Source organism: Schistocerca piceifrons, chromosome 1 (genome assembly GCF_021461385.2).
Source record: "Schistocerca piceifrons isolate TAMUIC-IGC-003096 chromosome 1, iqSchPice1.1, whole genome shotgun sequence".
In the NCBI taxonomy this organism is placed as follows: Eukaryota; Metazoa; Arthropoda; class Insecta; order Orthoptera; family Acrididae; genus Schistocerca; species Schistocerca piceifrons.
Window position 1 is genome coordinate 1,141,182,112 of NC_060138.1, and position 20,437 is coordinate 1,141,202,548.

Sequence of the window (20,437 nt, forward strand, 5' to 3'; positions counted from 1 at the left end):
TGGGGCATAGGAACATGTAACAGGAAACAGAATTTGCAATATCTTTTGAGTTCTTTCCCATTCTCTAGTTGAAGTTCACTCATTCACACACACAACCACACAGACACTCAAACGCACACTCTCTTGGCTGGTGTGAATACTGTTTCCTGTTATGTGCTCCATACACATGTCTGCTACAGGTGAGTGGTTGCCTTTTCCTTATTTTGCATGTAACAACCTTTCAAGTTGATCTAGTGAAATTAAGCATTTTTGGAATCACAAAAATCCAGGCTTCAGAACTGCATTACAGAATTTTGAAATTAGTCACTGTTTAAGATTGTACCATTTGGAATACAAAATTTTTGAATACAAGTAACTTTTTAAATAGGAAGTGTTGAGAAAAAGTGAAGCATCTTTGTAGAAGAGGAGAATTACAGCTTTCTAGTGAACTAAAGTAATTTAGAAACAAACAGCTATTTGTTCATTGACAATTTCCCTCCATGCATTTTGTATGAATTGTGTATCATGGATATTTCTTTAGAACAAAATATTTCCAGGTGAACTAAATACTATATTATCATTAAACTGTTCATCAAATAAGAAGGTTTAATGAAATAAAGTATAAATAACAAATTAGAATTTTATGTAACTGTCATAGATGTCAGTATTATGAAATGGGTAGTTGCTAATCATGAATAGCAGAGATGCCGAATTGCAGATGAGTACAACTGAAAGACTATCAAACAAGCAAGTTAATGGCCAAACAGAGCTTCAAACACACACACACATTCAAATACAACCCACACACACAAGACAACAGTCTCTGGCTGCTGAGGCCAGACTGCTGATGGTCGTGTGTGTGAGTTGCATTTGCATGAGTGTGTGTGTGTGTTTGTATTGTCTAATTCGAATGAAGGCCTTTTTGGCCAAAAGCTTAGTTGTTTGGTCTTTTTGTTGTGCCTATCTGTGACTCACCATCTCTGCTACCAAGTAGAACTATCCTTTCTACAATATTTTCACAGATGTGCTAGTAACAAAATGAGATTTAGAGATAAATATTAATATCAGGAGTGGCATAAAACATGTAGAGTACTCCCACCTTGCTCTGTTACACACTAAGCAGCTACTCTTAGAGACACCAGTCTCAAGTCTGAATCACTGTGTAGAAAGAGGCCATCATGTGCAGAGACGGAAACTCCTTGGGGTGTCCCAGCCTTCAATGTCTTACAACTCTTTTTATTTCTGCAATGATGAAGAGTCACTTAACAAGCCATAAATAGAACATTTATTTAAGTCTTATCATGCAATAACATAAAAATGGAAATCAGAGATTTCTTGGGTTAGTGGCAGCAAATCAGTAACCAGGATTCAAGTCATATCTTCACACACTTGGCTGGCTATTCTGAAAATGCCATTGTCTGCAACATATGTTAGTTCTGACAGTGAAACTGTCCTCAATTGGAGGAACAGTGATAGTTCTGTGTAACTGAGCTGTAAATAATAAAGTATTACAGAAAATGAGAGCACCATCACCTCTTCTGTCTAGTGTTATGACCTATGTAGCACTCATAAGACAGTTTACCTTATGCCCTGTTGTGATCGATGTTTAATATCATCCATTTTTCAGTGCATCAGATGAAAACATCCACGCTATTTTACATTTTATGGTAGAGCTTTATAAATCTTATGATGAAAAATCTGAGCTATTAACTGTAAGAACTTTATTTCTAATTTGTATACAGTGCTTTCTACTATAATAAGTGAAGTACACATTATTAAAATACGTACATTCCTAGATGTTTCATTGGGAAATTTTTATTGGGAACAAGTAACACTTCTTTCTTCACTTGATTTTGAGACACACTGTGTTTGTGCTTGAAACTTATAATTACATATGTATACAAATTTAAGTACACACTGCATGTATTTGAAATATTTTAATTGTATTTTCAGTAAAAGTAACAAATAGGTATGAGTGTGTGTGTGCCATATTGTGATAAATGTTATCACCAGACATCCATATTCTGAGTTTGTTTCCCCCTAAACATCCCAAACCACAGAAATGAACATATCTACATCTACATACATACTCCACTAGCCACCATATGGTGTATGGTGGAGGTTATCCTGTAGCACTGTGAGTCATATCCTTTCCTATTCCACTCCTGAATAGAGCAATGGAAAAACGGCCATCTATATGTCTACATACAAGCCCTAATCTCTAATTTTATCTTCAAGGTCCTTACATGAAATGTACGTTGCCTGTAGTAGAATCGTTCTGCAGTCAGCCTCAAATGCCCATTTTCTAAATTTTCTCAGTAGTGCTTCTTGAAAAGAATGTCACCTTTCCTCCAATGATTCCCACTGAGTTCCCGCAGTATCTCCATAATACCTGCATGTTATTTGAACCTTTTTAAAAACTTATTCAGCCTGTCATACATATGTTGCAGCCTATCTGGAATACAGTACTTTCCTATATTGAAATCCCTTACTCTCCAAATGTGTTCCAAGTTATAATTCTGTCTTCATCACTTAACTGGTGCACATTTGTCACGTGAATACTAAACATGATTTGTCATAAAGTCTAGACATTTAGAATTGTATAAAACTGGCAAACTTTCCCGCAATAAATTTTTTTATAGTACCATCAGAATTGTTCATGTTAAACTGAAATTTGTTGTTTCACAATGTCATTGTGCCTTCTAAATGTAGCAATTGAAGCTATAACAGGCCAGTTTCTTGAAACTTACTTTGCATTCACATTTATCTTCTATTTGGAAAAGAGCGCTGTTCTTGCTATTGAGTCATGGGCTGGCACTTTGCGTGGGAATTTCACATTGCAATAGAATCATATTTGGCAATGAAAAGATTAATTTTAGGGCTATGATCTCTGCAATAGGTACATATTTGGTATCCATGCACTGTCTGTTAACAAACAACAGTGTGATAATTTTTTGATTTTGTCCAGTGGCCTAAGGATTTTGGATGCTGAGAATAAGATATTATAAGCAGTTTTGATATTGTTTCATTATGTTCTAATATATCAGAATAAGTATTTTTACAACTCCTGATCAGAAATTTGCTGAAAGAATCACGTAATCTTTTCATATTCTTTTATGTAATGACAAGCCTAAACATGTGGAATCTTGTCTCTGTGATAGACATAGCGGATACTGATACAAATGCTTGTTTGGACAAGAGATGTCTTCACTTGACAGAAGAAAGGAAAAAGTTGGAAGGAACTGTAACTATTCAGGGATTAAATTGGAAAGTCACTTATGACCAGGTATATCAGAAAGTGACAAGAAAGATAATAACAAACTCCTATCAGGATAGGTGACATGGGAATATTTTGGGATTAGTTCAGGGTTGGGGGTGAAGCTGTCTTAGGCGGGTACAGTGTAACATTTAGCTTCGGAGAAGCTCTGAGATTTTGTCGTAAAATGAAATTTCTAGTTTACAAGGCATATGAAATAAGTCAAGTCCTCACCTGCCAGTTTAGCCAAATGTTTCTGGCTCTGTAATTTCATTTGAATACGAGGTTTAAGAGCTTAGCCAAGCTAAGGTTTACAAGAGCCTCCGTAGCTGCATCTACATCTACAAAGATACTCCGCAGTCCACTGTATGGTGTGTGGCAGAGGGTAACCCATATACCACTGCTTGTCATTGCCTTTCTTGTTCTGCTCGCATATAGAGCAAGGAAAGACGACTAGCTATATGCATTTGTATTAGCCTTACTTCTCGTATATTATCTTCATGGTCCTTATGCGCAATGTATATTGGAGGCAGTAGAATCGTTCTGCAGTCAGCTTCAAATGCTGGTTTTCTAAATTTTCTCAGTAGTGTTCATTGAAAAGAATGCCATCTTCACTCCAGGGATTCCCATTTGAGTTTGCAAATCTCCATAACACTTGCGTGTTGTTTGAACCTTCCGGTAACAGATTTAACAGCCAGTCTCTGAATTGCTTTGATGTCTTCCTTTAATCTGAGCTGGTACAGATCCCAAACCCATGAGCAGTAATCAAGAATATATCACACTAGGGTCCTATGTGCACTCTCCTTTATGGATGAGCCACACTTTCCTAGAATCCTCCCAATAAACTGAAGTCGACCATTCAGCTTCCTACCACAATCCTCACATGCTCATTCTATTTCATGTCGCTTTGCATTGGTACAACCAGATCTTTAGCATGGCTGTGTCAAGAATGACACTACTAATGCTGTATCCAACATCACAACAACTAGAAATTTTGTCTAAGTCATCTTGTATCCTCCTACAGTCACTCAACTTTGGCATCTTATTGCATACCACAGCATCATCAACAAACAACTGTAGATCACTGTCCAACCTGTCCACCAGTGGGTTATTCCTGATGATACCCTTGTCTCTGATGAACACTCGCAATCGAGGGCACATACTGAGCTCTATAACTTAAGAAGTCTTCGAGCCACTCACATATCTATGAATCTATTTCATATGCTCGCACCTTCTTTAACAGCCTGCAATAGGGCACAGTGTCAATGCTTTGCAGAAATGTAGAAATATGGAATGTGCATGTTGCTCTTCATTCGTAGTTTGCAGTGTATCATGTGAGAAAAGGGAAAGCTGAGTTTCATACAAGCAATGCTTTTTGAAACCATGGTGATTCTCATTCTCAAGAAAATTTATTAAATTTTAATTAGAATGTGTGTGAGGGGTCTTTCCATTGCATCCTCTCATAACCAACAAACACTTCCTTGCATACCCCCATTTAGCTCACCTTCAAAAAATTCCTGTCACCACCATACAGAATTCAGAAACTAAACAGACCTGAAACATGGTCATGAACCTGTCCTCCAAAAGACTCAGTCCCATAGAAGTATTAGTTCTTTCCAAGGCCCCAACTCGTGTCCCTGTCCCAAATGCAATCATGCTGGGCTTGTTAAAGACCTTCTTACAATCCCTACAGTGGAAACACTTTTTTTGCCACCAACCCTACCAATTAGAGCTCAATCAAAAACCGACATTGAACTTGTCTGACACAGTTCAGTCCCTCATCCAACCACGATCCCCCCCGCCCACACACACTGCTCCCAAATCACCTCTTGTTAATTTTCAAGAATTTCTGAACTTCCAACCTTGCTCCACAATCAGTCCCCAAATTCCTCAACAGGGAAGCCAACCTTACATCTGCAGAAAGAACTACAATCCACCACCTAAAAACTGATCCCACCTTATAATCCTACATGCCAACAAGGGCATCACCACCGTGGTTCTGAATTGCAGGGATAATCTGGTGGAGGGACTTTTTGAGCTGTCAGATTTGTCCACCTACACACCTTGCCACAGTGAACCTATCCCAGAAATCCAGCATGATCTCCAGTCCCTCCTCAAATTCTAGGCCCATCCCAGAACCTTTCCCGTGAGTCTATCTCTCTACTACCCCTGCCCGCAGTGTGACCTTCTACATGCTTCCTAAACTCCACAAACCCATCTGCTGTTATGGACCAACACCTTGAGCCTATTATCTGAAGCCTGCCCTCCTATTTAAAGAAAAAAAAAGTAAAATAAAAATAAAAAAACTATCTCCTCCACTGGACTCGCATTTGGGAGGACGATGGTTCAATCCCGCGTCCTGCCATCCTGATTTAGGTTTTCTGCGATTTCCCTAAATCGCTCCAGGCAAATTCTGGGATGGTTTCTTTGAAAGGACACGGCCGACTTCCTTCCCCATCCTTCCCTAATCCGATGAGACCAATGAACTTGCTGTCGGGTCTCCTCCCCAAACAACTCAACCCAACTATTTTCTCCACTGAATCACCCCAGTTTCTATTTCTTTATCACCTGGCACCGTGCTTGTCATCATTGATGCCACCTCCCTGTACACTAACATCCCCAATGCCCATGGCCTGCCTACTATGGAACACTACCTTTTCGAATGCCTGACTGGCTCCAAACCCACAACCTCCTTCCTGGTCACCAAGACAAACTATGTCCTCACCCACAATTACTTCTGCTTTGAAGGCATCACCTACAAACAAATCTTTGGTACGGAAATGGGCACTCGCGTGGCACCATCCTATGCCAACTTATTCATGGACTTTTTAGAGGAACCCTTCCTAATTGTCCAGAATCACAAACCCCTCATCTGGTTCAGATCCATTGATGACATCTGTGTGATCTGTACCAGGGGTGAGGACATCCAATCCACATTCCTGTAAACCCTCAACACCTTCTCCCCCATTCGCTTCACCTGATCCTCCTCAAACCAACAAGTCACCATCCTCGACATTGACCAGCTCAATATTGGCTATATCAGTACCTCTGTCCAAATCAAACCTAGCAACCACCAACAATTCGTCCATCCCAATAGCTGCCCCACCAATCCATATCAAGAAGTCCCTGCCATACAGCCTACCACCTGTGGTCATTGCATCTGTAATCACAAGCAGTCCCTCTCCAAGTATGCCAAGGGTCTCACTGTTGCCTTCACAAACTGACATTACCCTTCCAGTCTTGCTCAGAAACAGATCTCCTGTGCCTTGTCTCTCCAGTGACCTACCACCTCTCACATTCCCACCGTCCAGCCGCAAAGGAGCACTGCCCTCGTGTCACAGTACCACCCAGTACCGGAGCAACTGAATCACATCCTCCACCAGGGCTTCAAAACTTCTTGCCCCTGTCCTGAAATGAGGAATATCTTACCCCTACCCTCCTGACCCCTCCCACAGTGTTATTCAACTGTCCACCAAACCTACACAGTATCCTTGTCTGTCATTACTCTACCACTGCTCCCAACCCCTTTCCCCCCATGACTCATATCCCTGCAATAGACATAGACGCAAGAACTGTCCTATGTATCTGCCGCCGCCGCCGCCACCAGACCACCACCACCACCACCACCACCACCACCACATACTCCAGTCATGTCACTATAATCACCTATCCCACCAAGGCAGGACTACCTGTGGAAGCAGCAATGTGATCTACAAACTAAGTTGCAACCACTCCGCTGCTTTCTATGTGAGCATGAGAATTGCATTGCTGAACGTGCTGCCCAACACAACGTCCTTCACTTCTGTGACTGCTTCACAGCCTGTGCCATCTGGATCCTTTTTATCAACACCAGCTTTTCTGATTTGTGCCAGTGGAAACTCTTCCTATAACATATTCTTCGTCCTTGTAACCCTTCTGGCCTCAGCCCTCGCTAGTCCCAGTCCTCCGCCTCCCTATCCCATTCCGTGCTCCCAGTCCAGCACTAAATACGCCTCCAGTATTAGTCTAACCCCCCTTCTCTACTTCTCTCCTCTCTCATCTCCCTTTTTTGCTACCTGTTGCTGCCACCACCACCCCAGCACAGCATTCCCACTCTGTACCTAACAGCTCTATCCTGGCCCCACCAGGTTCCGCCATGCTCTCAGAGGCAGCACAACACCTTGTCCCACCCCTTCCCTCCTACCCCTCCCCTCCCCATGCTTTCTTCTCCCCACCAACCACCCAGGATTGCTGCTCACATCAGATGCAGATCCAGTCTGCAGTCTGGCCACAAAGGCCAGATACAATGACCATTTGTGAGTGTGTGTGTGTGTGTGTGTGTGTGTGTGTGTGTGCACACAATGCCTCCTGTATGTAGTGAGTAGCAATCTCTTTTTTCATCCCTCCCCCTCTCTCTTCATCACTTCCTCCCTCCCCCCCCCCCCTCCTCCCTCTGTCTATCTCCTCTCTTCCATCTCCTCATCCCACTTTCTTTGTTCATTGCTTTGCCCCACTGTCTCCCTGTCCATCTCCACCCTCCCACCCTAACCCAGCATGTACCAAATGAAGTTGGAATTGATACAAGGGTTTAGGAGGAGATGTCGAACACATAGGTATGTGACATATATTGCACATGTATACGACTAATTCTCTGCTGTTTTGCACCATACGGTTCCAGAGACTGTGTTAAATGCAGTACTCAAGCGTGAAGATTGATCTTGTTCCCAAGACACATTGACAAAATTACTGGCCTTTGCTTTGCTCATTCTCACTAACTGCTGACACAATGAACAGCACAAATAAGAGATAAATTGCTTAGTGTTCCAAATCACCTAAATACAGAAAATGAAATAGTAACTGGTTGTTTTCAAACTTTTTTAGGTCTCCACTTCTCATCCACAATCTCACAAGATGATAGTGAGGAATCTTATCCCACAGTATTTTTATACAAACTTTAAGTCATATACCTAACAGAAGTAGCTGAAATTACCTCAGGTGTTCTCAATTTTACTTCAGTGTCGGCCCCTTTTCTTTCCAAGCCCTGTGGGATGTAGGTGGTTTTTAACCCCACAGTGCTTCTTTCCAGATACTAAGAAAACAGTAAGCCCACAATTCTTTAAAGGACCAGCTTCAAACTTCTGAGTTATTTACAAATGAGTAATGTTTTGAATATTTGATGTTTTGCATGTAAGCCAGAAAAAATTTAGGAAACATTTGAAATTATGTTTAAATTTTGTTGGAAGTCACCAAGTGCTGTCGCTATCAAACAGTGGTTGAGTATAGACTGGGTAATTTGTACTCCATCTTATGAGCAGCTAACCGAGCGAGGTGGCGCAGTGGTTAGCACACTGGACTCGCATTCGGAAGGACGACGGTTCAATCCCGCGTCCGGCCATCCTGATTTAGGTTTTCCGTGATTTCCCTATATCACTTCAGGCAAATGCCAGGATGGTTCCTTTGAAAGGGCACGGCCGATTTCCTTCCTCATCCTTCCCTAACCCGAGCTTGTGCTCCGTCTCTAATGACCTCGTTGTCGATGGGACGTTAAACACTAATCTCCTCCTCCTTATGAGCAGCTAGTTTTTACATGCATATCAGTGTTTACAAAGTCACATATATCCTAAGCTGTATGTTGTACAATGATATAATTTTGCAGACACATTTAAAGGTATGTGTGGATACTGTCTTAAAAGGTGTTGTGAGTGGAGTTAGCAGTAAACAAGTAATAAATTGAAATGTCATGCTTGATGCTGCAGGGAAAGTGATAAATGTTTTTCCTTTCATTATTTTGAGGGGGGTGTGAATGAAAAAAAGATTTCGTAAAGGTTCAAAATTTCGTGCAAAGTTTGTTGCAAGTTGTTAAGTGTTCTCATACTCAAGTACTGGATGAGTATATTCTGGGTATTTTCACACAGTGTATTACGCTTCATTTTCAACCACACCCCTTTGAGGGATAGGTGACTCTTACACCCACAGTGCTTCTTTCCAGACAGCAAGTAATAAGTACACCAAGTTTGATTGAAATCAATCCATTCTTTTAGGAAGAGATGTTGAACATACATACATAAATTTCCTATGAAGCTTCAAATGCATGTAGTTCTACATTACAAACTGTTAATCATATGTACCTACATTTCACATGGCTAATTTTTTTTTAAAATGTACATAGTGATTTATTGTCCAAGTGTTATTTTCACTAGTGAGAGACTGGAACTATTTTTTAAGATAGTGATTTCCTTTTATATAGCTTGTTGGTTGTAAGTAATGGGGCAGAAATTCCAGAACGTCTTAAAGTATTGCATCTGGTTGTGTAGGTTTACATCGTATTGACTGTAAATTATTCCTTTGTTGGCTTTTGAAATTGTTAAATATTTTAGTTTTTGGAATGTGTATCCATGTTGTTGTGGTCTTCAGTTCTGAGACTGGTTTGATGCAGCTCTCCATGGTACTCTATCCTGTGCAAGCTTCATCATCTCCCAGTACCTACTGCAACCTACATCCTTCTGAATCTGCTTAGTGTATTCATCTCTTGGTCTCCCTCTTCGATTTTTACTCTCCGCACTGCCCTCCAATGCTAAATTTGTTATCCCCTGATGCCTCAGAGCATGTCCTACCAACCAGTCCCTTCTTTTTGTCAAGTTGTGCCACAAACTCCTCTTCTCCCCAATTCTATTCAATACCTCCTCATTAGTTATGTGATCTACCCATCTAATCTTCAGCATTCTTCTGTAACACCACATTTCGAAAGCTTCTATTCTCTTCTTGTCCAGACTACTTATCGTCCATGTTTCACTTCCATACGTAGCTACACTCCATACAAATACTTTCAGAAACGACTTCCTGACACTTAAACCTATACTCGATGTCAACAAATTTCTCTTCTTCAGAAACGCTTTCCTTGCCATTGTCAGTCTACATTTTATATCCTCTCTACTTCGGCCATCATCAGTTATTTTGCTCCCCAAATAGCAAAACTTCTTCACTACTTTAAGTGTCTCATTTCCTAATCTAATTCCCACAGCATCACCCGACTTAATTCGATTACATTCCATAATTTCACTAATTTCCAACCACCAAGCACTGTCCTCCCACCATTCTTCTGTTGCCATATCCCAGTATTCAGAGTTTACTGAAATTTTCATTGGAAAATGTTGTTGAGGTGCAGATGTTATCAGGGATTAATTAGGACACAGCTTTTCATGTAGTTCTACCTTTATAGAGTGCTTTACTAAACTGTGACTTCTTTCTTTGCAGCTTACAGTTGTACAGGGTGACATAACAAATATTTCTTCAGATGCTTTGGTGCATCCTACCAATTCTGCTATAGCAATGATGGGTGAAGTTGGGCAAGCACTAGAAAAAAAAGGAGGCAAAGAATTCATGCAGGTATGAAATTATATACAAATAAATATCCTTCATGAGATTTTGATTTGTGCTGTATTGTGTTATAGAACAGAAAATAGTTCAAGAAGATCAAAGAAAATACTTAGTGTGAAAAGAGAAGAATTTGGAGGGTTTGGAGGAAAGAAAATGCAGAGTTTGTGTGTGTGTGTGTGTGTGTGTGTGTGTGTGCATGCACCGTAAAAGAGGCAACTGCTCAAGACACTGGTACTTACATGATTGCGCAAAAGAGAAAAGAAATAGTACTATTACTCTGTTGGATAGCATGTCCAACAGTAGGATATTTGCTCGTACATTACTGGTCAAACATTCGAGCAGAGCAAAAACAAGCCTCCCTAGGTATGCAAAGCCTTTGTATTTGTAAGCTATAGATTGTAATTTAAGCAATTATTTTCACAATTAGATTTTTATAATGATGTGTATTCTATCACTGGTATTATAACAGTAATTATTTGCATTTCAGGAAATCCATGAGTTGCGCTCAAACCAAGGAAGCTTGGATTCAACAAATGGTAAGCACCCTTGAATTTTCATAAAATCAAGCAATATCTGGCTGAAACATTAAAGATAATTCTTATTTGACTGGCTAAATGAGGAGTGTAGTAGCAATATAAATAAAAATAAAATTGAATATTAGCTATAGGTGAGACACATGTGCCTTTATCATTTATCAAAGCAGGAACAACTGGAATGGAACAGACAGATGCAAAAATTAAAATATACACTTGAAACATTGTCTTTCAAAAATTCATATATGAAGAAGAAGGATAACATGTAAAATTGGTTATAAGGATGTGTGTGTGTGTGTGTGTGTGTGTGTGTGTGTGTTACTCAAAGCCCAAAATCAGTAGAATGATTGAGTCAGAAAGCCGCATCCCCACCAGCTGCATAACTTACTTGTTTTCTATACTCTACCTACTGCTGATGAATACTTTCAAAATCATCAAAAGCTAGAGTGTTATCCAAGGTATTACTTTTACATTCCAATTTCCGACAGCCTGCTCCAGTTGCTCCAGTTTTAGCAAATAACCTACTTATTTTAAGAGTGTGTATTTTGTAGCTGTTTGCACATGTATATACTTGTAAATCTTTTTTGTGTGCATTATTTTTTAAACACCACGATTTGCATATTACCTGAATGTTACCTTTTTGCAAACAAGTAGTTTGTCAGATAACAAACAGTCCTCAAGTTTGTAAGTTATTCATCAACTTTAGTTTTCATGTTGTTAAACTGTGCTGTATCTGAATTATTTTCAGCTGCCATTTGTGCTGGGCACAATTTTCCTGCAAAATGGGTAATTCATGTAAACGGTCCAGCATGGAATGAGGTGGACTCGACTGAAAAGTTGGAGAAGACTGTTAAGAACTGCCTTACATTAGCTGATCAGAAAAACCTGAAGTCAATTGCAATACCAGCAATTGGAAGTGGCAGGTCAGATATTTAGACACTTTTAAAATTCATCTTTAGATCCGTACCCCCTAGTATCAAATGCTAATTGATCTGATTTGTTTTAGTGCAAGTACTTACTTATGTATTAAGTGTCCAGTATATTGGTGTGTTCCCCATCATGCTGTAAATACATTTGCATATGCCTCCATGTTCTTCTTGGCATATTTTTGAGCACATCCTGTGTTATGGCGTGTGATTCATCCTCAACAGTACTGCGCTGTTCTTAATTTGTAGCATAATGACTTGCAGATACTTTCACCTGAATGACTCCACATAATGAGTTGCAGATGAGGCATGTTCAGGAATTCTTGTACATCAATTTCTAGGGTATTGGTGTTTCTGATGAACCATGACCTACCCACCATCCTAGAAAAGTGTTCATTTAAGAACTCATGCACTGCAACATTGTAGTGAGAAGGCACTCCGTCATGCTGCAACCGTATGCCTTCTGCGAGGCCCCCTTCCTCAAGCTTAGATATTAACCATGTTTGTAACATGTGTAAATAATTTCACCATTCACAGTCCCTTCAAAAAAGTATGGTCCAAGCAGATGTGCTATCATTGCTGGCCATATCATCGCATGAGGCATGTTCTTTTCTAACTTGACTGTGTAATAAGGATACTCTTTGGCCCAAAAGAAAAAATTTCTTGCACGTCAACTGCGATAAATGGCACATTCCTCTGAAAACATAACCTTGGCTCTGCTTGCTGTATTTTGAAATTGAGTTAATAGCTAAAACATGCTCATTCTGGTCTTTATCCGATAACTCGTTTATGAATGTCAGTCAAAAGTGGTTAACATTAAGGTCTTTTTTCATCTTTTTTCATATGATCCCGCATTATTGTTCTCAGTATACCGAGTTCCAAAACATGTTTACATGTCAATGTCATAGGAGATTGTTCAATTGAAGCAGAGATTCCAGCACATGTTTCTTCTCATGTCTTCTTCCTTCCATTCTGTGGTGTGCCTTTAACCCCGCCAAAAGCAAAAGCACATCTTTTCCAATACAGAACTGTTGCCTTTTGCAGGGGAACCTTATTAAATCTTTCCTGGAATGCTTCCATAATCTTCCTCATTGTCTGCCCTGTGTGTCATCAATTATGCACCCATGCACTTGCCACTAAGCACTCCTCAATAGTGTAATGAAATGACTGTCACAAATAAGCTTTTGGCCAGTAAGGCCTTCGTCAAAAATAGACGGCAGACACACACACACACATTTCCGTTGTTTGATTTTTACCTCAATAATGTAACTATGATTACTCACATCTGCCATGGCTACAAATTAAAACTCAACTGCGACTGCGAAAACATGTAAACATGAATTCCAACAATTGATAAAAAGTAACATGCCTACCAGCCTAAGTAATAACATACTGAACAGTGGTACAGGGACTTCTTGCCCACCCTGTTCAAACGCTTTAAGTAAGGAATCTTAAGCAAAGGTGATCATTCAGTCCCTTCAAATACCATAGTTGCCATCAAAACCTCATACATTATCCCAAACATAACCAATCTATCAGCAATCACAGTGATGACATATTTAAAATGGCAGGGACACCAGTCATAACATATGGTAAAAACTTAAAATCAGCAATATGAATGGCACAGAAAAAAATCAAGAGAACATTCATGATATGGATGCTAGGAGTGGGAAAAACAGCACCATCTCAATTTACGCATGAGTTCATGAAAAAAAGCTTATTTCATAGAGTGCATCAGATTACAACACTGGCTACCTTCCACAGGACCATGTCAGGAGCTGAGTAATATCAGAGCCTGGAACGAGAAGGAGATAGACCAAGAGGTCTACAACACACCAGCCAAATTGGGTGAGAGCTGGACTAGAGAATGTAGGAACCAGAGGTTCACTGTACATGACCTTCATCATAAAATATGTACCAGCAACAAATTCCACAAACCAACTCAAGAGTGTAAATGTGTGCATTTAAAAAGGATGTAAAACATATCACTCTATAATGTGTGCAAAGAGAATGAAAACTATAACAGACTATAGCAAAGACTAAAACTTGTATATTAATGCTCAGTGGGTGCATTTTTCTCATTAGTAAAGATAGCCATGACATTAAGAGGAGGCCAATAACAGAATTCATGCATGTTTACCATCGTAGAAAAGGATGCTATCTCCTCTATAAGAAATAGATAACTAGACTTATTTATCAATATCTGAATAGATACAACATTCTTCAGGTTGGAAAACTACAAGATACTGTCAGGTGACACTCCTGGGAGTCATCTGGCAATTTATAGAATGCAATTGAAAATGACGTAAAAGCAAATATACAGAGCAATGTTTATTTAAGCTCATTACACATAAACCTTTTTTAGCGGCAATTGTTCTTGGCCCTGAAGGAATATATGTCACTATTCATGCACACAGATAATTCTGTCTGCAAAGATAGAGACCATTCGCTAACTCTATCTGTTAGGGTCTCACTGCAATAGAATCTGGTCTTTATCAGCCTGGAAAGGTGGAAGTCATGTGGTGACAAATCTGCAGACCATTTAAGGACTTCTGATTTCTTCCTAGTTAACATGTCAGCAACAAGATTGGCAGTTTGCAACTATGAGTTGTCATGAGGAGAAGAATTGAAATATTCATATATTTCCTTATACTGCTGGATAGTGATTGTTATGTTGTGGTCCATGAACTTGTTTAAACCTTTTCCTGGTGAGAAGAGCTAAGTAAACCATCTGTGTTCACATCAGTTATATAGATAGTATGTAAAAAAAAAGTACACCCACTTTCAAGTGTCATAGAACATTTATCTACAATGTTAAATTTCTGAAAATGAAAATAGTAAAGTTCAGTTTGAAAAGCAAATGTACTTTCTTTAATTAATGTCCAGAATTGTGACATTCAGCATCACTAAATTTCTGAGTATAAGTCACCATTGATTCCGTACTTCATGTGAAAGTATCCAACAGGATTTCTGCACACACCGTTTCAATCTCATTCCAAAGTGTGTCCACATTATGTGGTTTGTATTTGTACACACCTTACATTTGTACATCTCACCTGTTACTGTGCCCCATAAGAAGAACAGCATATGGTCTGGAGAGCATGGATGAATCTTCATTTGCCTCCTGCATCTTATTCATTGGCTTGGCAAATTTTGTTCCAGGTATGCTCATACATCCCTATGATAGTGTGGCCGGGTGCCATCATGTTGGTAATAAAACTTGTCATTATCGTATAGAGCACTGTGTTGAAGTTACTAACTGGGTTGAATAGTGAGAGTGATAATTCTGATGCCACTTGATTAAGAAGTATAACATAATTTTTGCCCGGAAATCGAAACTTGTAAAACAGGAAAGAAATTTTCTGTGACAACTAAAAGTGTGTGTAAATTTTTTGACACAAGATGTATGTTTCAAAATTTTCATAGTAAATGCCTGTAGGGTTGTGACTTCTAGTGTTCCAAGCAGTTTGTAGGGTTACTTAGTGGTTTCTTTATTTCAGTCACAGAGGAAAGAAACAGTATTTCAAAGTCAAGGGATGGATTCTCTGTTCAAAATTTCAATTTTTGTAGAAATAAAGCCTCGTATAGATATAACTCGAGGGAGTGGTGCCCAATAATGTCGAAAGTCACCTATATCTCAACAGATAACCTTTTCTGTCATTTTAGGACATTTTCCGATTTGTGTCTCGAAAATGATGGGGCTACGTCTGGAAATTTGGAGTTTTTGGTGAATTTATCCAGCTGCATTTGCATGAGTTACTAGAGTGTACTACATGCAGGGAAAGTCTTAAATTTCACACCTAGCTAACTGCTTCTCCTTGGATGACATGTCGAAACTTATGATTATGTCACTCACAACAAGTGAATGCATACTTCTTAGGGTACAAATTCCCAGTCAGGAAAGGCTAGAAAGTTCTCATATACTATTTATGCAATTGATATGTTGCCAAACAGAAACTTTTTTTTAAACCATGAGTCTTTAAAACCAAGAACTATTATTATCTTACTTTGTCTCAAACACTTCATCATAATACCTTCGTCACTGCTGTCCAAGTAAGTGTCCGAACTATATGACGGCCATTTTATGTAGATAGGTGCAATGCTTGTATTTACCTTCGCCTCACTCTCAAAGTCTTCTTCCTAGAGTTTTTTAGTGTGCCACTCACAGGTTGCCCATACGAAGGGGAATTGTTGTCTATTGCTTCATGCACAAGTGCCTGTTATCTAGAATGTTTTGTTCTTTTCTGCCACATAACCTGTATACTATGCTCAAGTTAATTCAATTGATGATGCTGTCTGTGGTATTAGGGTAAATGCAAAATTGTGTGACCACATTCAGGTGCTAAAAAGTGAAGTTGTATGGTTTCTCACATGACTTGTATAAATTAAAAAGCTTCAGGAGTTCGTTATTAGTCAAGGTGTATACAGTGTGGAATATTTTTATTTTTAAGTTGGAGCACAATATTCCCTTTCCTGTTGTTTGTGCTTGGTGTTGTCTCTTTAACAGCATAATGATAACCTCCACTGTCCATAACAGTGACCAACTTCAGAGCATGGTGTGGCAAGAACTGTACGGGAAACCACTTCGTACATCTAAATACAAGTTTTCTCTCAGGAGCAAGACCAGAAGAAGAGCCAGCATGCATAATAATCATGCGAGAACTTTTTCTTATGGAAACCGAGAAACTGCCAGTACCGCCACTCATTGTCCAGATGCTTCTCCTGGATTTATTTTGATTCACCCTTGTTTCATCAAAGTAATACAGTGTTGAACTACCACCTTCTCTCATTTCGTGCATCTTTCTCAAAATGTGACTCGTGCTGCAGCTATGTCACTTTTTTCCAATAAAAACTTTTGTCCATCATTACTTTTAACTTACTAAAAACCATGTTTTTTAAAACTCCTTTGACCCCAATTTTCTCATGTCTAATTGTGACCAGTCTTTGTGACTTCAGATATTTACCATTATATATGTTTTGGAAATAGAGAACCTTAACTCATTCTTGTCAAAATTATTAATTTGTGTTATAGGTATGTTGCAATTTCTTTATTTCCCAGGTGACATGAAACCTCTTTTCCTGACATTTCTACACCTCTGACACTTTAAAACTATTTTCTGTATAGTTCTCTTGCCAACACATTCTTCTGCCATGTGGTCTTGGGTCTTCAAAACGTCAACTTTAGGATACCCAGCAGCAGATATCATGGTGGAGGCAGATGAGCTGGTGTGAACAGCACAACGGGGTAGTGTGGAAACTTGCCATGGTGCATGTGACACGTTGTATGAGCCAGACGCCCTGGCAGAGGTGTTTGCCTGTGGGCCAGGCGGTCCAGAGCTGACTCAGAGTTCGTCCACTGTGGACCTCACCAAGCCTATTGTGCCATGTGTTGTACCAATGTCTTAGCCATTAGCTGTCAACCTCCTGCACTAGCCTCATACTGAATTCTTCCCTTGCTCTCTCTGTGTGTTCGGACTTTCTGCTTCCCATAGATCACTTCACACACAAGTTCGTTTTCTTCTCACGGAGTTCTGTTCCCTACAGTTATCAAGCCACCATCAGCCCCTGAATAGCTGCACCAACTGTGTATTGAGCAGTGTTGTCACACTTGTGTGGATACTAAAGCAGCAATGAAGGGCACTCTTATATGTGTAATGCCTCTGTAATTTCTTTCCCCATTTCCTAATATTCACTTGGGCCACTATGGACTCAGCACTTCTGCTATTCTGTGAGGCATAGTTGCACCAACAAGAGGAGTAGCAGCAACAGCTGCAGCAGCAGTAACAGGAACAGGTGCAGGTGCTGATAACCCAGATTGCGGACTTGCCTTGCACCCTCGTCTTGCTCTGGTGGGTGGCCAGAGGTATCAGATGCCTGCTGTTCTGTATTCCACTCCACTCCCGACAACCCCAACACTGTTGCTGGGTTCAATCCTCAATGCTGTTTGTTGGTTTTGTTGAGTTGACAGAAAGGTGGGGGCTACACCTGTTCCAGGTCTTGCTGCATTACCAAGTAAGGTGTATTGTGAGTCCAGTTGATAAGGCTCTCTTGTTGTCATCCAGCCGCATAGGTTTATATGAAGTTCTCCAAAATTTGAAGCCTTCCATTGAGCCTGAGAAGCTCCCCTTTGTTGGTTGCTTATGCAGTATTTTGGGTATTAAACCCACGTGGTGATGGCACAGTTGCAGTTTAACCATCACCTCAAGTGGCCTGGGCAGTCGTGTGCAGCCTGCTTTGTTGATTTGCAGGGCTTTTCATACAAGTGTCATTTACAGTGTCTGAAATGTGTTACCTCTTATGCAGACTTGCTAATTCAGAACATGATTGTCAGGTTAGCTCGTGATTCAAGGTTTATACTAGGGCATTGACCTTATCCAACCCTTCGGCAGACAACATTGACCAAATTTTGGAATTGCATGAGCTTATGGCATTGGCAAGGGATTTCCTTTCTGATAATTAGCAGGTGGCTCAATTGGGTGTGAATGTTAAACAGCGCCCAGTTTCCCACAGGATACCCCAGATGACCTTGCCTCCCGCCAAGTGTTTCTGCTGTTGCTTTCACTGGACTCTGGGGCTCCACCTGACGCCCCGCATGTGTTAAGGCATATTTTGCTGACATTGGTAGTGGATGAGCAGCCAGTTGAACTTCAGGTAGACGTGTGGAGTGACGGTCAGCCTAATTAACTTAGATACGACCAGGCTTTTTGGGTGCTCAGTGCTGCAAAGGTCGCTCCATCAGGTTGTGTCTTATAGTAAACAGTGAATTCAATGGTGGGGGCATCTCTGTCTCTGCATGGTATAAGAATGTGGAAAGGCAACTTACCTTGTTAGTGGTCAAGTCATCACTGGTGCAAAATATGTTTGGGGTTGACACATTTTCTGTTTTTGGCTTCAAGATCATTGAAAAGTGCATGTTGTTTCTCAAACCATTCCTTTTCGTGATTTGGACTCTAGCATGATTCTAATGTGTGCTCTTTGAGAATACCTTCGGCCAAATAGATAATTTTGAGGCACATATTTCTCTTAAGCTGTCAATGGTACCCAAATTTTGTCATCTCCACCCCATCCCCTTCACCATTCACAAGGTGAAGGCTGAGTTGCAACATTGGCAGGATCAGGGTGTCATTTCTCCTATTTTGTCAAGTCAGTGGGCCACCCCTTTGGTGTTGATTCAGAAGTCTGATGGACCCCGCGCCTTTACTGAAGCTTCAAATATATGATCTATGGGCATGTATCACAGATTCATATCCAACTCTTATGACAGGCAGAGTTGTTGGTAAAGTCGTCAGGGGCCAATTTTTTTCCCACATTGATGTGCACAATATTTACCTGCAGTTGCCATTGGACATGGTTTCTCGGACTTTCCTGGTCCCCAACACCCCCTTCGGGCTTTCCCAGTTTAATCATTTTCCATTTTGAATCTCATCTGTGCCACGATTTTTTGAATGGTATTTTGAGCAGTTGATACAGGATGTCCCCTGTTGCATCATTTACCTTGATGACATGTGGGTCATGGGCCCTACTCGGAATGACCATTTACAAAACCTTCACTCGATTTTCCAATGCCCCCTAAAGAATGGTCTTCATTGCAGGCTGTATAAGTGCAGTTTTTTCTCCCCAAAAAGTGCATTCTTTGAGTCATGTGCTTAGTAAAGATGACCTTGTCCCCATGGATGAGCATACCAAGACCATTGTCAACCTCCCAATAACGTGAAAGAGCTCCAGTCTTTTTTGGGTAAGATTTTATATTATGCTCAGTTCATTCCCCAGACCACACGTATCTGCCAGCCTCTTAACTGGCTTTGCCAGAAGGGCATTAAGTTTGTCCATATTGCAGATTGTCACCAGGCTTTTCAGTCTCTCAAGCAGTGTTTGTGCTCTGGAGCAGAGCATGGCGGAGCAATGCTGTCGTGTGGTCGTTTCCGTAACATTGCATCCTTGCATACTCCAGTTGCTGCAAGCGTTGAACTAGGGTATGACTCATATGAACGCATAGGAGTGACGTAGTCTGTACTTGGGTGGCAGTCAATCATGACATCAAACATATGATGCGTTCTTGTGCACAAAGCCAGGCTGCAGTGCAGCACCAGTTCTCTCTTTGGCTGGTCCACAAGCTCCCGTGGGACAGGATACACAGTGATTTTGTCACCCCTATTGGACAGCATTTGGTTGTTGATGGTCGATGCAGTGCCTGGTTTCATGTACATAGCGGAGGGAGTCTTCAGGGCCCTGGTACCCAACAATGGTTGACAATTTGTCACAGAAGTTTGAGGACTTCCGCGACCACAGTGGTGTCCTGCATGTGAATACTGCTCTGTTTCATCCGGCTTCTAACTTGGGAGTTGCTGCGCTTTGCCCATACATTTAAGACACAAATGAAGAAGTCT

General features: G+C 40.5%; 1 protein-coding gene across 1 annotated transcript in view; it reads left to right on the forward strand.

The window, feature by feature from the left end:
• Positions 1 to 20,437, forward strand: part of LOC124801140 (core histone macro-H2A.1-like) — a 52,664-nt gene that overhangs the window by 19,799 nt on the left and 12,428 nt on the right. Inside the window, exons 5-7 of the mRNA XM_047263052.1 lie at positions 10,469 to 10,600; positions 11,079 to 11,127; positions 11,873 to 12,047. Coding sequence (XP_047119008.1) covers positions 10,469 to 10,600; positions 11,079 to 11,127; positions 11,873 to 12,047 — 356 coding nt within the window. The remainder of the gene's footprint in view (positions 1 to 10,468; positions 10,601 to 11,078; positions 11,128 to 11,872; positions 12,048 to 20,437) is intronic.